This window comes from Ammodytes marinus, assembly GCF_949987685.1.
Source record: "Ammodytes marinus genome assembly, chromosome: 13".
NCBI classification, from domain to species: Eukaryota; Metazoa; Chordata; class Actinopteri; order Uranoscopiformes; family Ammodytidae; genus Ammodytes; species Ammodytes marinus.
This window is the reverse complement of record NC_137217.1, coordinates 2083229-2099860: the sequence shown is the minus strand read 5'-3', so window position 1 is coordinate 2099860 and position 16632 is coordinate 2083229. Positions and strand designations below refer to the sequence as shown.

General features: G+C 38.1%; 1 protein-coding gene across 1 annotated transcript in view; it reads left to right on the top strand.

Moving 5' to 3' along the window:
• The first annotated feature begins 5982 nt into the window (after positions 1–5982).
• cdk14 (cyclin dependent kinase 14) overlaps positions 5983–16632 on the top strand; it is a 287659-nt gene continuing 277009 nt past the window's right edge. The window contains exon 1 of the mRNA XM_080039284.1: positions 5983–6308. Coding sequence (XP_079895410.1) covers positions 6014–6308 — 295 coding nt within the window. The 5' untranslated portion in view covers positions 5983–6013. The remainder of the gene's footprint in view (positions 6309–16632) is intronic.

Below are 16632 nucleotides of genomic sequence, written 5' to 3'. Positions count from 1 at the left end.
ACAAAATATTTACACTTTGGGCCCAATTTGTAATTTTTTTCTAAGGGGTGTACTCACTTTTGTTGCCAGCAGTTTAGACATTAATGGCTGTGTGTCGAGTTATTTTGAGGGGACAGTAAATTTACACTGTTATTCAAGCTGTACACTGACTACTTTACATTGTATCAAAGTGTCATTTATTCAGTGTTGTCCCATGGAAAGATATAAAGAAAAATGTGAAGAAATGTGAGGGGTGTACTCACTTTTGTGAGATACTGTATACACACAAACGTCCTGATATTAATTTAGGGGTGTTTAAATCTGGTGAAGGGAACCCAGGCGAAAAAAAAGTATACGTTAACATACTAAATTTAAGCACACTTAGTGTACTTCATAAGCACAAAATTATTGTACTAAAAATTGTGTTATTTTCAAGTACTAAAAACGTACTTAGTATACTAATGATATATCATTATTGCTACTTAAGATATACTAAAATACATTTTAGTGTACTTGACTATACTATTTTGGGAGACACTTAAGATTAACTTAAATATACTTAAGTACACTTTTCTCTACTAATACTGTACTTATTTATAATGTTCTTTAGTTCGATTTAAATTACACTTAAATCCACTTTTCAGATTACTATTAATACATTCAGAATATACTGGAAATGTATTTCTAATTTAATCTTTATGTATTGCCATTGTATTTTAAATATATTTACAAAACATAAATAAAAATTAAAAAGTTCTACTTAAGCATATTATAGTTCATCTTAATCTTGTCTCAAAATAGTACAGATAAGTACACTAAGTTGTACTTTAGTATGTCTAAAGTAGCACTCAGGATATATCATTAGTATACTAAGTATATTGTTAGCACATTGAAAATAATATACTGTGAGTACACTAATTATGTGTGCAGAAAGTATACTAGATGTATTTCATTAAAGTACACTTCAACAGTACACAGAAAGTACATTTTTTCTATAATTAATTTGAATTTCAAATTACTTTTAAGTAAACATAAAACATATTTAGAACATACTTGAGGTAGAAAAAAAGTTTATTTTTAACATGCACGGCATTACAGGGAAAATGTGCATAATAAAGTATATTTAAATACATTAACAACTTCTTAAACAACATTTTCAAACAGTTTCTCTTCATCGTAACATTTTTATTCAAATTTGGATCATCTGACCCCAGAGAATTCTTTTTAGTCATACTCTTTAACAAGTTAACTAAAAAACAGTAACGAAAAGGAAATAGAAATTAAACTTGAAATGGGGGAATGAACCAATGTTTCTGAATTGGGGTGGTAGTCCCCGTGGAGGTGAGACGGGCGTAGTGGACAGACAGGTGTTTAGAGGAAGATGATCTGAGAGAATGGGAGCCAGTGGGAATCTGGAGGAGATCAGACAAATATGGGGATGGCCTTGTATGTATTCAGTAGGATTTTGAATTGGATAGGGATCTGGACCGGGAGCCAGTGATGTGGTGGATGGAGGGGGTTCGAGTTATGATAATGGAAACTGAATTCTGAACCAGTTGAAGTTTATGGAGGGATTTGTGAGGTAGTCCGAGGAGGAGAGAGTTGCAGTGTGGCGGGTAAGGGAGGGGTGGAGGCAAGAGTACAAAGCAAGTACAGTATTATATCTTGACCAAAATTAAATGCAAATATTCTGGTATGGCAGAGCATATTTAAAGAAGCAAAATGTACAGAAATTAATATCCCATTATATAAAGCACAACAAGAATGATTATCTTAGAGGCATGCTCCGCATTGAAATGTCCTGCACAATAATAAAATGCTTTTTTCGCAAACTAAAACACAAACTGAAATTAAACATTACATTCTCCCATCTTCATCTTTCCAGTGGAGTGGTTTCCTTTGAGTAGGCCTGGTCAGCAAATTCTTCTGCAAATGAGGGCTTGCACTTCCGGCAGTGTTGTTTGGAAACTTCTTCTTCGCGGTGTCTTTGAAAGGGACAAAAATTAAATATAGTTAGCAAAAAAGGCTTTAATTGTCATCTTTTCGGTTTCCATTTTGATCCTCTTGTTCATCCATGCTATATAGCTAAACCTGTAAAAACCTATGGTTAACTGTGCATGATTAAATATGCACTCACTATTTAAAAACCTATTTTTTTTTCTTACTAGAATATAATGGAAAGTTGTGGATGAATTGAGAATTTGTTATTTCAGTGATGAATGTATTCTAAAATGTTGTTACTGGGTTATTTCACAATGTGGACATGTGTGCCTGCCTTGCTAGCTGAGCTTAGACATTTAGTATGCTATAACGTTGTTGCTAACGGTTAGAATTCCACACCAACATTATCCAGCTTGCAAAATATTTTATAAACTCAGGGGATGCCCATATAATAGTAGATTAACCAACTGTGTTGTCTGCCGAAAAACTTACCTTCAAGAAGAAGTAGTTTGGCTGGCAGTATTTTTGTTTTTCCATGTCGGATTCGGCCATGACTGGCCCTCTTCACGGTGAAGTTCATCACGGTTGCTGAACAGAGCTGACTGATATTCCGTTCTTCTTTGTTCCCCTTTTATTATTTCTGAGCAGTCCACCTGCCGATGTCCGAAGCATAAAGCAAAGCAAACCTTGTGTGTCACGTGACTCGGTGACTGGCCCCCGATTGGCCAGTATGCACATTTGATTCGGAAACGTGGACTGTGATTGGTCGAATTAAATGCACTGCGATGACTGGCTGTTTTTTTTTTGGTTCGGTGAGGTGAAGAGTCACCATGTCACCTGTGGAAGTGCACCGCTGCTATTCATTCAGAACAGAACCTACATGTAAAGCTAAAGCCATTTAAAACAATGTTTACACGTTAGATTAAAGGGGGTACGTTTAAAAAAATTGGCCTATTTGGTATAGTGTTGTAATGAACTATTGAGATTTTTTTGTTGTTGTTGTAATAAGTAGGCCTACACTATAATTTACATTGCTAATATACATTTTATAAGTACAAAAAAATCAGAATTTTTTTATTAAAAGTTACATTAGTATAGTCTGAGATGTATAATATATATATATATATATATATATATATTTAAATTTATAAAATAGGAGTGCACTTTGTGAAACTACACCTGCTCGGATTATACCTACAGTATAGTATAATGAAGTTTAAATGAATTAATATGCTTTAATAAAAATATACTTAAAATATATAAGAAAAATATGCTTCAAAAATCCAACTTCTGATAAGAAGACTGAAGCACTTGTGCATTAATCAAAGATTCATTTTTCTGTAAAGCAGCAAAGTAAATTTCCTGTTATCTACACATCTTAATATGTTCATAAGTCTAATATGTTTTCTGATTGCTGTCAAATGTAAGTGAAACAATCCAAGCTTTAGAATACTTTCCATGTGATGATAAGAAATACACAAGGTTGTACTGTTTTTTTATTAGAAATACTGGTGACTGCTGCATTAAATAAAAGCACATGGTCAATTGAAAGGTGCTCTGTTGTTGCTGTTCAGATTAAATTAGAAATACATTTCCAGTATATTCTAAATGTATTAATAGTAATCTGAAAAGTGGATTTAAGTATACTTTAAATCGAACTTAAGAACATTATAAATAAGTACAGTATTAGTAGAGAAAAGTGTACTTAAGTATATTTAAGTTAATCTTAATGGTGTCTCAAAATAGTACAGTCAAGTACACTAAGATGTATTTTAGTATATCTTAAGTAGCAATAATGATATATCATTAGTATACGAAGTACGTTTTTAGTACTCGAAAATAACACACTTTGAGTATAATAATGTTGTGCTTATGAAGTACACTAAGTGTGCTTAAATTTAGTATGTTAAAGTATACGTTTTTTTCGCCTGGGATGGCTACATACTGATGAATTTGTTCTGGTTTATAGTGTACTTATGAAGAATACACTAATTTACCACTGAAGTAGTATTCAATTATTAATATACTTATTTTAAGTGCACTTTAACACTGCTGTGCTAACAATGATATGAAAAAAAGTGTTATAAAAGTGAACTTATTGAAAGGGTGCTAAAAGTGCACTTGATAAAAGTAGATGCAAATACACTGACATTAAACTTATATTTAACACATTCGAAGTACATTTTAAATAAATATACTAATCAAACACTTATATATATTTCAGTGTTGGTATATTTTATATGAATATACTTAATATGAATTAATAAATAGTGTACTTTATCTAAGTAAACTAAAGTACTACTGAGGAAATAATATATTTGTAATTAATACATTTATAATATATTTTTGGTTTACTTTATTTTAACACATAAAGTGAAAATGTGCTAGAAATGTACTTTCAAAAAATTAAGTACATTTTTAGTACTTTAAAGTATATTACTTTTTTACCTGGGAATACCGGCATAATCATTACACACATTGATTTCTCTAACCTGTACAAACAACCTCTAGGACGGCTTCCTCTCCTCACATTACCTGAATAAAGGCTTGTTGGCTCCTAAACTCTTTCACTTGTATTTACTTCACTGCCATCTGGAGCCAGCACTGTGCACAGCTCAACCTGTATCACATCTGATCTGTATCTACTTCCTAAATACCGCTCTGGCATTTTTACATGAGATAATATTTGGTGTTTCACATCATAGACATACTCTTCCACTGACTGTAGAGGTGTGCAGTGCTGTTCAATTGATGTATCAAATGGATCCACGCTACCAAACGCTCATGAAGGACCATTCCAAAATAATGAAGCTGAACATTTGTCTTAATTATCCCCCAGTCAAATGAATGAGCCAGCATTATGAAAGCACTCCATGGGGCGCCTTTAGCTCAGTTGGTAAGGCGTCCCTCTCCCTGGCCGGGCCCAGCAGCAGACCCGGGTTCGATTCCCGCCCGCAGTCGTTCTGTGCATGTCACTCCCCTCTCTGCCCCATTTCACCTCTGTCTCTCTGCACTATCAATAAAGCATATAAAAAATTCCCAAAAAATATCTTAAAAAAAAAATTAAAGCACTCCAGAGGTTTACAGAGCAGGCGGGTCGTGAACCCTTTAGGAGCAGGTCCATTCTGAGACACTTTGTAGTCTATGCCTATAATACACTGCAGCAGCATTGTTCTTGTGATGCCTGGGCCATGCAGCTGCTGCACTGACTGCAGTACAGATATGATCACACACATCAAGACACATGGCAGTAGCAGAGTGTTGCTCACTGTATAGGATCTACAGTCTCCATGCTGTGTGGCTCTGATAGCTGTAAACCCAGAGCTCTCTTTACATTGTTAATGAACCGACAAAATATAAGTGTGGCAGAAATAGGCAGGTTAATATTATCAGCGTATACAGTAGCTCTATGTGTTTGCAAATGTTTTAAATGTTTTTTATGAACGTACAATTATGCATAATCCTGATTGTGCTGAGGTGTCAGTGCTAGCACCATGAGGTATTTTCTCTGATAAAATCATACTTTGTTATTTTGCTCCACATATTGATTGTGCATGTTATCCTTTTGATGCACCATGCGGAAACAGTGATCACAACAGAGCTGCTCTTCATTATTCCGTCTAAAAGATAAATGCTGATACAGTGAGATGAGTTGATGAATGCTGATGTGTAGGACCACTCCACACAGTGACCGGGTCTTGCAGAGGGCAGCAGTCTCATGCTGGAGCGCTCACATCAATCCTGTTCCCTCCTGCAACACATTACAGGGCGGTGCTGCTCTCTAACGGACAGTCTGCGCGGCCAGTAGGAACGCGCTCCATCCTGCCAGTCCTCCAATCAGCGGCTAGGGGTGGATCCTGGGGCCCAGACCAGAGAGAGAATCCAAAAAATGACATCTAGATTGCGGTGCAGCAGGGAGCGACTGGGAGGCTGACGGGAGAAAGAAAGAAGTCAGAGCCAGAGCTCGTGTAAGGATCTTACCCAGGACAATAAGGCATCAGGAGGACGAAAACAAAAGGCGCATCCTCTCAAGTCTGGATGCTTTGATCGTCTTTTTTGGAAATGTAGTAGCGTTCTTGTAGGCTAATAGTTGATGAGAGGAGTGAGAAGCTTGAGGCTTGGTTTCCTGTTTTGCAGCGCTGCAGCTGGGCTGACAGAGCGCCGCTCTCCTCCTGCCGCTCTGCTCCTCACACCGCGCCGCTCTGCTCCTCACACCGCGCCGCTCTGCCGCTCTCCTCCTCACCCCGCGCCGCTCTGCCGCTCTCCTCCTCACACCGCTCCGCTGACAGACACAATGTGCGACCTGCTGCCAGCCTCCCAGCCCGCTGAGAAGATCGGCAGGATGAAAAAGTTGAGGAGAACTTTGTCGGAGAGTTTCAGGACTATTGGTGAGTAACGGGCCGTGTATTGAACTTTCCACACGAGTGACTAGCTCTTTGTGTAAAATGTGAGCGTAGAAATGTCTCCAGAGCAGACTGACGCTTCATACCGACGAGAAGTAGTTCACGGTTAGCGGCCATGGAAAACCCACTCTAACTTGGCCTATCCACATTTACTTTAGAACAATTTAGTTAATGTTAAGGAGACAGATTCACATTACGTGTTCAGTTTACAAAGAGTTATGAGGACAGGGTCTGTGAAGGAACAAGGCTGGAATGTGTCCCGGGAAATCGGAAGATGAATTCCAGATTGATTGCTCAACTGTGATCCTCAGGTCACAGTTTTCCATAGGCCTAATATTATCTTCATTATAGCGTCATCATTATTATCTCCATCCATTGTAAGTTGATTATTTTTTGCTTCAATTCCCAATCACCTCTGTGCTACTGTTAGTGAAGGAGGTGAAACCATGAGAACCAAAACCAGAACTATTTAAGAGTAACAAGACGCCAAGACTGAATCAACTTGGCATTGCTTCATTTTTTTTGCTATTACAATGAAATATATATGAGCCTGAGTGACACTGACATCAGACATTATTATTATTATTATTATTATTATTATTATTATTATTATTATTATTATTATTATTATTATTATTATAGCTGAATGGATTGGTCTCTTAAATGTCCAAAGTAATTCCACCAATGACCTCAGTTTTTTTTATTCAAGGTGACTTCTGTCTATTGTTCGTTTGGTCCAACCGATAAAGCTATTCATTTTATGATCACTTTAAAGATTTTTTTTAAAAAGAATCCTCAGAAATCTTTGACTTTTTTTACTTTAGAAAAAATGACTTATATATTGAGTCCACTATTACACTGTAACAGCTCCTCTGTGTCTGACCTCAAACTTCTCTCTGACATTCCTATATTGTGCTTTCTTGTTGCTTATCAACCAACACATTCTATACACTGATTCTCACATCTGTGATGAAGCATATGCTCTAATCAGCATTATCAAGCATTTATGCTTTATTGCTAGCATTTATGCTTTATTGATAGTGTAGAGACAGAGTTGAAATGGGGCAGAGAGGGGAGTGACATGCAGAGAACGACCACGGGCTGGAATCAAACCCGGGTCTGCTGCTGGCCGAGGCCCATGGGGGGGACGCCTTACCAACTGAGCTAAAGGCGCCCCCACTGAGCTAAAGGCCGAAATTATATTATTCTTAAATGACACGACTCTACTCAAGATTTAACATTACGTCATGGGACCTAGTGGACTCCATAGCGGTATCGATAAACTCAAACGTTATTGATTTTCGTGTTTTGAATTAAGCGGAACCGGGGTCCTTAATATCCCTACTCAGATGCCCCACATCACAACGCCAATGACTGAGACGGCGCACATTAATGTAGCCTATGTGTGTATAAATGTCCCTTTTCAGTCGCTTATTGCACTTTCTGCTCCTACATTCACATACTAGACCTCTTCTCACAACAGACGAGATGCCGTGTGAATGTCAAAATGCAGGCATTAAAATTGGCTACTGGTCCCTAAATTGTTTTTAAATGATTATGCCTTGGAACAAAAAAGGTTGGGAGCCCTGCTATAATGCTTCAAGTATTTCACTATAAATAGGATACATTTAATCTTAACGGTTAATGGTTAATAACCAGTTAATTCTTGTCGGTTAAAGAAAAAAAATTGAAACAGCCATCCCCAGTAAGGACACATTGACAGAAAATGGCAAAAAAGACAATAAAATAAGCAGACAATAAAACACAGTGTACATAAAACATAGGAAAGTCCACTAAACAGTAGATTAGAACAGGACAAACACACCTACAATAAAAGGACACATTCAGCAGCATAAAGCACACACATGCGGCACCAACACAGTCATTTAGACACTAACATGCACAAAACAGGACAGGAGCACATAGAGACAAGCAAGCAGGACACAACAGTTACTAAGAAGTCGGCAGAAGAAGCAGATGCAGTCCTTGGGCAACTAAACGACAAGAAGAGCAAATGGAAAGCCCAAAAGAACGGTCTACCACAAGGCAGTGTACTGGCCCCCCTACTCTTCAACATTTACAGCTACAACAACTACCAACCACTCCCCCCACAATGCTGCCCCTTCATCTATGCTGATGACCTCTCACCACCCTACAGGAGAACTGCCAGAAGATCAAGGCTGTCCTGGAAAGCGCCCTCCAAGAGATGACCACCTACTACAATAACAACCACCTGAAACCCAACCCATCAAAAACCCAATTATTAAAAAAAAAAAATCGAGATGCAGGGAAAGAACTGAGCGTCTCATGGGATGGCCACAAACTCTCCAACCACTCCCACCCCGTGTACCTCAGAGTCACACTCGACAGGACACTCTCTTTCAAAACCCACCTCCAGAACACCAAAGCCAAGGTCAACACCCGCAACAACATCCTGCGCAAACTGGGAAACTCAAATTGGGGCGCTGATCCACCAACCATCCTTGCAACTGCCCTAGCCCTGTGCTTCTCCTTAGCCAAATACGCGTGCTCAAGCTGGAGCCGCACTCATCACACCAAACTGGATGATACCGCTCCCCCAAGGACACCTGCCGCATTATCACGGGATGCATAAAGATAATGCCAGTCCCGTGCCATCCTCGCCTTATATGGCATTGCCCCCCCCAGTATAATTTCTGAATTATTTCACAGAAAAAAGGAATAACAGGTAGTGTTGCTACATATTTGGTCACCATTTGAAAGCAATAGCAGTTGTTAGTTAATCTGTCAATAACTAACAATAATTTATTATGAGATAAAGAGTCAATAAATTTGGGATGAAACAATTGATTTTTCACAATAAAGGATATCAGAAAGTCTGGTGGATATGATTTGAATGTTATGTTTGACATGGACATCATAGTGACATTGGACCAACCAGATGCATTGTTTAAATGTTTTAGCATACATGCTAGTTCTCAACACCTGTCCACAGGAAAATAATAAAACTTGAGAAAATAATAGAGGAAATGACTGAAATAATAAAATATGCAAAATACTGGGATAAAATAGCAGCAATATCTTCAGAGTCAAATATATACAATATTTATAGCAAAGGCAGCGTGATAAGTCATTAAACCAGTTGTAAGACATGCATGTGAGGACTGTTGTTTCGATTTTAGCCATTGTTTTAATTCTCTGTTAAAAGTTCCACTGTTGGTCTCTAGTGTTAGATTTGTGGGTAAAAGGTTCTATAGTTTCCCTCCCTTTTATAGAGAAGGCAGGCTGGCCAATAGATGTTTTTGTGTTTAATTAATTTATGATCGATAAAATATCAGGAAATGCTGCAAAAATTTGCCAACTTTATTGAGATTTTTCAACAGACCCAACTCACAATATGGGTGACAAACTGCCACGCGGCGACCGCCTCACGGAAATGTTGCCTTATGTATGTCTCAAGTATCAAGTCTTGTTTGATGTCAAACGTATCATTTTCGCTGGTATATACTCCCTGTCAGACGTGAGCGATGATTAAACCTGTTAACATGAACCTGATTAAACCTGTTAACATGCTAACATGAGTAAAAAGAGGCACGCCTCACTGCCAGGCGTAACAGTGCACGACTTTTCCTTCAAAGAAAAGCAAGTTGGAACCAGGGAATCTTTGCTTGAAAAATAACTTTAAGAATTAATTATTATTTATGATCTGTGAAATGAATAGTTGAATGTTCAAATGAGTATAATTTCAAATCAGACAATGCCAGTATGTTCATAGCCAGGGCTGGACTGGCCATCGGGCGTACCGGGGAATGCCCGGTGGGCCGGCAGGCATTTTGGGCCGGGCCGGGTCAAAAAAAACAGCCGAAGGCCGAGGTACCTTCCCTGTCGGGAGTGCCATGGACATATAAATGTGCGTGCAGGCTGTCAACTTCACCTAAAAGTTAAATAAAACTTTGTCCCAGGCCATTACTCATTATGAATGGTTCTAGGCTGGGCCTGGCCCAAACACACACACACAGCAGAGGGCCGCCCATTCAGAGGCTGCATTGAATTGTATTATCACGAATTCAACTTCTACTCGGTAATTATGAGCATCTGACGATGGTCAGTTACGTCCAGGGCCGTCGGACGGCCGATAGGCTTGGGGGGCCCAAGGCACTCAAACTTATTTTTTAATTTTTTAATTTTTTTTACTGGCTCAATATAGGCCCCTGATCTTTGAAGGCCCTGACAAATGTTATTTAGGGGAGAAAAAAAACAGATATCAGGGGCCTTTCATTCGTCAATAAATTTGTTATTTTTTAATTAACATTGTTCAGGGCTACGAAGATCAGGGGCCTATATTGGGCCATTAAAAAATACAAATGAAGGTAAAAAAAATCCCGAAGCTGACTGGATTTTTTAAACATGTACATTTCTTCTTTCTGCTTTTTGGTCATTCTGTGTCTATAAATTATTCCAGAAAATGGTACTAAATAGCTTACATAGGAAATAGTTGATTTAGCCTTAGTTTTCTCCTCAAAGTGCACCAGATTGATGAATTTTACTTTAACATTTAAAAAAAAATCTTCCGAGGGAGCATTCCCCCGGACCTCCCTAGAAGGTCCAGGGTCCACGACACAGTCTCCCAAATTCCTGTGAGAAACACTGTGCGTGTGCATGTTTATTAAGAGTCATCAGACCAGGGGTTGTGTTCAAGTACGCGTAATGATTTGGTCATTCATCAATAGAAACATTGTGTTGTTATCTGGCTCAGAGAGGGACCAGTCACTCATACGTTTTGGACTATAGACAAACATAGCTTTTACATGTTTGTGTTGTAAGACCGCCTCTCAGAGGGCCCATCAGGTTTTCCTGTATAGGGGCCCAGAATTTGGTGCAACGCTCCTGCCTCTGCATATCGTATAAATAATCTATGGAAGAGTTTATTAGACTTTAATATCTGTGAAAGCAAAACAGTTTTGTAAAAGCACAGAAGACAATTGACAAGTGTGTATCATGATTCACACGTATTTCACTATCCACAAACCTGTAATTTTTGACTTGCAAATATGTAGAACTTACTCTGAAAATACAAAGTCATATTTACGCATTTACGGATCTGTTTCTGCTTGTGAAAAGGGGTTTGCATATTTGTGGATTGCCTCCTGTGAGTTTGTGAGCCACATTACATTTTTACATAATTTTGTCCAACTTCTACCACCGAGATCTGTAGAACAAGCGTTACAAATGTGAAGTGCAATAATTTGTATGTGTGTAATTGTGTTTTGTAAAGTTATATCCACACAAAGAAAAAGCGATTTGCAAATATGTAGAATTTAGTCTGTAAATGTGTATTTTAATTTTGCATAATTTTTTAATTTTTTTTTAATGCAAATAGTTTCACCACAAAAAAAGACATGTCAACTCTTATTTACACATTTACAGAACCATTTCTACATGTGAAACTGGCTCTGCGCATTTGTGGATCGCTTCCTGTGCGCTCACGGAATATTGTCCCATTCGTGCCGCAGGGATCTGCAAAACGTCACCTGTAAAATGAGACCTGTATTTTGAATTCTGTACTTTAGGTGCAGTTAGACAGGTCCACCAGCAGATGGCGCACTCGCGGCGCAGCCTTTATCTATCGGCGAACCACATGGTCCCCTTGACCAATCAAAGGAGCTTGTTTAGGGGCGGCCACCTCATTGGTTCATTTGGAGGCCTGTCACACGAACAGAGGAGGGAAAAAAAGCTGTCCACAGCTCAAGCTCATTCTCGAGTTCGTCGGACATTATTCCTCGTTAGTGAGCAGGAAAGCAGCTGGCTGCAGACTAGCGGAGCTGAGTATCGGTGATAAGAGAGGTATGTTGTTATGCTGACCCACCATTATACTATCATACAGTAGTTTGTGCGCTGGTCACCTGCGAGGGTAATCAGCATTTCTTGCTAGGCTATTTAGCGAGCTAGCTGACATGTTACACACTAAGCATGATTATTTGAGTTTGTCGCCATCATTTTTAGCACACAGACATGCCGCGACCCGCGACAGGCAAAGCTTCTCCCTTTCATATAATATTTCAATTGTAATACAACAATATGCCAACTAATTAGATGGTAATTTAAATGCAGGCTATACATGTGTGGGGCATACCTCTAAAAAAAATTAACGTTTTACTCTTAGTAATATGTGTGTTGGTCACCTCCTGTGTATCTAGTAAATGGTGTTACAGGGTTAAAGTGATAGTATTGTGAGCTTGGTGTAGTTAAAGAATTGCAGTAACATTGCCAAAGTATTGTGATCAGATGAGTTTCATAATTATGCACTTCAGGGGAGATTGCCATTATAAGAATTTAGCATGGTAAAACATGATTAGCATCACCTTGTTTATTTTTACATTATCCATAGTTTACAACGTAACACATGCTGTCAAAGAAAGGTACTACAAGCCTCCCCCTGACTGTTATGGTGCTTTCAGCTAGACCTGATTTAAAATAAAATAATGCTAAGAATACCAAGAGCCACTCGAAGTGTAATGAGATTGTTATTAAAACATGTATATTCGTGTCACATGATTGTGTAACCTATAAGGTTACTGTCATTCTTGTAACATATGGTATTTTTCCTCCTTTAGGAAATGCTGCTGAATCATTGACTGACTGCACTACGGACCAGCAAAGCTGTCACCATGGTGCACCTGTGGACCTAGACCATCTCCAGTTTATACTGTTACGGGACCAAACCAACTTCAGATCCCACATGCAAATCATTGGTTATGTGAAGGGTCATCTCTCTCATATCCCGGTTAAAATTACCCTATAGATATCACACTCAAGGACTAAAGGCAGTGCATTAACCCAATGCTCATTACTTGGTTACCCATGTACATTTTGCATTAGTCCATTGTATACAAGTTGGAAAATTACAGAAATAAAATAAACAAGTGAATGTATTTGAGCATATGGTTTCATGTTTTGCATGTTGATGAAGTGGGATGTTCCACTTGCTTCCACTCATGTCAGCCCTGGGAATCTCCCAGCCAATCCAGAATTTGACCATTTTAAAGCTTGTGGAAGTGCAAACGACTAAAGGACTGTACTAACAATTACCAAAGAACTGGAAACGGAGATAATTGAGTAACTGCATGCTTGACACAGACACATACGGCTAGTTTGAAAATGGTTAAGTGGTGAAAATATTGTATTTATACTGTACACATTTTATTTGTTTTAGGGGGTAATTGTTTTTTGCTGCTTGCCCTGTTCACAGGCGTTACATTGCTATGCTCGGGCACTCCTGCCTGCTTGTACAAACTGTGTGATGTCGACCACAATCTACTGCAGCTAAAACACAATGACTATGGATAACCAAATTCTGCAAATAATCTCAACTGAATCCAAACACTGTATCCTGAGGATGTATGTTTATTTGACATGTTTCTTTACTTTTTATGCATCGCTATGGACCCATTTGTGAATCTGAAATAAATTATGGATATCCCTTGAATGGCCACATAGTGTGTTGCTGTGAGTTCACTTTGTCCATGGGCCAGACCAGAAATCGGTACAATCTTGGTGCTCATGTGCACCTCTCGAATATGTATTGATGCGATATACCTTTTATATTTTAAGCTTTATGGTGGTTTTCCCCTCTTACAGCAAAAGTAAGAGCTAGTCATTGAAGGTGAGACACTGCAGGGGAATAGGATATGTTATATTTGTAGATATCATCTTGAAACTTTTCCAGTTGATTACTAGCATTAAAACAATTCGTTTTTGTGTTACCATTTGTTCAGAAATGCTTTATAAATATTCTATTCTGACTGCAGAGATGCTAATTCACGGAAAGGGGTGCATAAAGGGCAACTAGTGAGCTCTTGTAAAGCTGTTGGGAAAGTCCTAAGCCCTCAATTAATTAACATGCTGAAAATTGCTTTTAATTTAAAGGCTCTATCCATCCTGGCTTTATCCAACATCTATATTTTGGTTTGATTTTGCTTTTGCAAATGTTCACAAAATAAGTCACTGTATCCTGAGGATGGATGTTTATTTGACATGTTTCTTTACTTTTTGGCATTGCTATGGACCTATTTGTGAATCTGAAATAAAGAATGATTGGTAGGGTGAGTTGCCCTAATGTGGGACACTTTTTGCAATTTCAATTTATGTACGATATTAACATATGAAGCCAATATATTTGACCCATACATGATACCATTCTGAAATCCCCAAGATGTTGGCTAATTAAAAGAGAAGAAATAATTCAGATATCATACTCAGAGAAGTGATGGCACGTATATTAGTGGTCCATGTGCTAAATTGCTCAAGAAAAGGTGTTTGCTTTAATCTGGGACAGTGTGTCGCTCTAATCTGGGACAGTCTGTATTATGCAGAAAAAAACAATATCCCCTTAACTAATTCAAATCAAACGTATCTGCTAACACTCATGGTCTTAGGTACATTACTCAGGTTTGATGGTTTCAATTTGAACAATACTTTTCTTGCACTGGCTTCATGTCCCAACTCTGCGCTTTGCCATTATAGCCTGACCTGTAATACATTGCATTGAGTTAACATAGGACATGAGAAAATTACTATTTCCTAGGCACAGGGTTTAGTTAATTTCTATTTGCTTCAGGGATGCTTTCTTTATAAGAGTATTAGACCTGTAAACCTTGAATAAAATTCACATTGCACATTTGATTTTCCTGCATGTGTATTTCCCCAATTTAAATGACTGTCCCAGATTAGGCAAATCATGCTGTCCCACTCTTGGAAACACCTTTCCGAATGTGGGACAGCTACAGATTGATTGAAGATGAAAAACAACTTAAAACATTTTCCCAATATCATTGCATACTTTGATGCATAGTTGTATCATAAACATAATCTGATAACAAATGGCAACATTGTTTTGTTAATGAAAAATGTATAGCCTTAGCATTGAGTTCCTCTCAAACCATGTCACTGTCCTTTGTCTGGACTTCACATGGTTTACTTCCTTTTTGACTCCCTTATCTTTAAAATCAAAATTGTAAATTCATGTGATTTCAATCACAGGGAACCCCTGCTTGGATTTGACAACAATATTATCTATTTACATGTGTTAGAAATAAAAGATAAATGCTCTAGACCTTAGGTGTCCCACATTAGGCAGTGTCCCACATTAGGGCAACTCACCCTACCAATCATTCTTTATTTCAGATTCACAAATAGGTCCATAGCAATGCCAAAAAGTAAAGAAACATGTCAAATAAACATCCATCCTCAGGATACAGTGACTTATTTTGTGAACATTTGCAAAAGCAAAATCAAACCAAAATATAGATGTTGGATAAAGCCAGGATGGATAGAGCCTTTAAATTAAAAGCAATTTTCAGCATGTTAATTAATTGAGGGCTTAGGACTTTCCCAACAGCTTTACAAGAGCTCACTAGTTGCCCTTTATGCACCCCTTTCCGTGAATTAGCATCTCTGCAGTCAGAATAGAATATTTATAAAGCATTTCTGAACAAATGGTAACACAAAAACGAATTGTTTTAATGCTAGTAATCAACTGGAAAAGTTTCAAGATGATATCTACAAATATAACATATCCTATTCCCCTGCAGTGTCTCACCTTCAATGACTAGCTCTTACTTTTGCTGTAAGAGGGGAAAACCACCATAAAGCTTAAAATATAAAAGGTATATCGCATCAATACATATTCGAGAGGTGCACATGAGCACCAAGATTGTACCGATTTCTGGTCTGGCCCATGGACAAAGTGAACTCACAGCAACACACTATGTGGCCATTCAAGGGATATCCATAATTTATTTCAGATTCACAAATGGGTCCATAGCGATGCATAAAAAGTAAAGAAACATGTCAAATAAACATACATCCTCAGGATACAGTGTTTGGATTCAGTTGAGATTATTTGCAGAATTTGGTTATCCATAGTCATTGTGTTTTAGCTGCAGTAGATTGTGGTCGACATCACACAGTTTGTACAAGCAGGCAGGAGTGCCCGAGCATAGCAATGTAACGCCTGTGAACAGGGCAAGCAGCAAAAAACAATTACCCCCTAAAACAAATAAAATGTGTACAGTATAAATACAATATTTTCACCACTTAACCATTTTCAAACTAGCCGTATGTGTCTGTGTCAAGCATGCAGTTACTCAATTATCTCCGTTTCCAGTTCTTTGGTAATTGTTAGTACAGTCCTTTAGTCGTTTGCACTTCCACAAGCTTTAAAATGGTCAAATTCTGGATTGGCTGGGAGATTCCCAGGGCTGACATGAGTGGAAGCAAGTGGAACATCCCACTTCATCAACATGCAAAACATGAAACCATATGCTCAAAT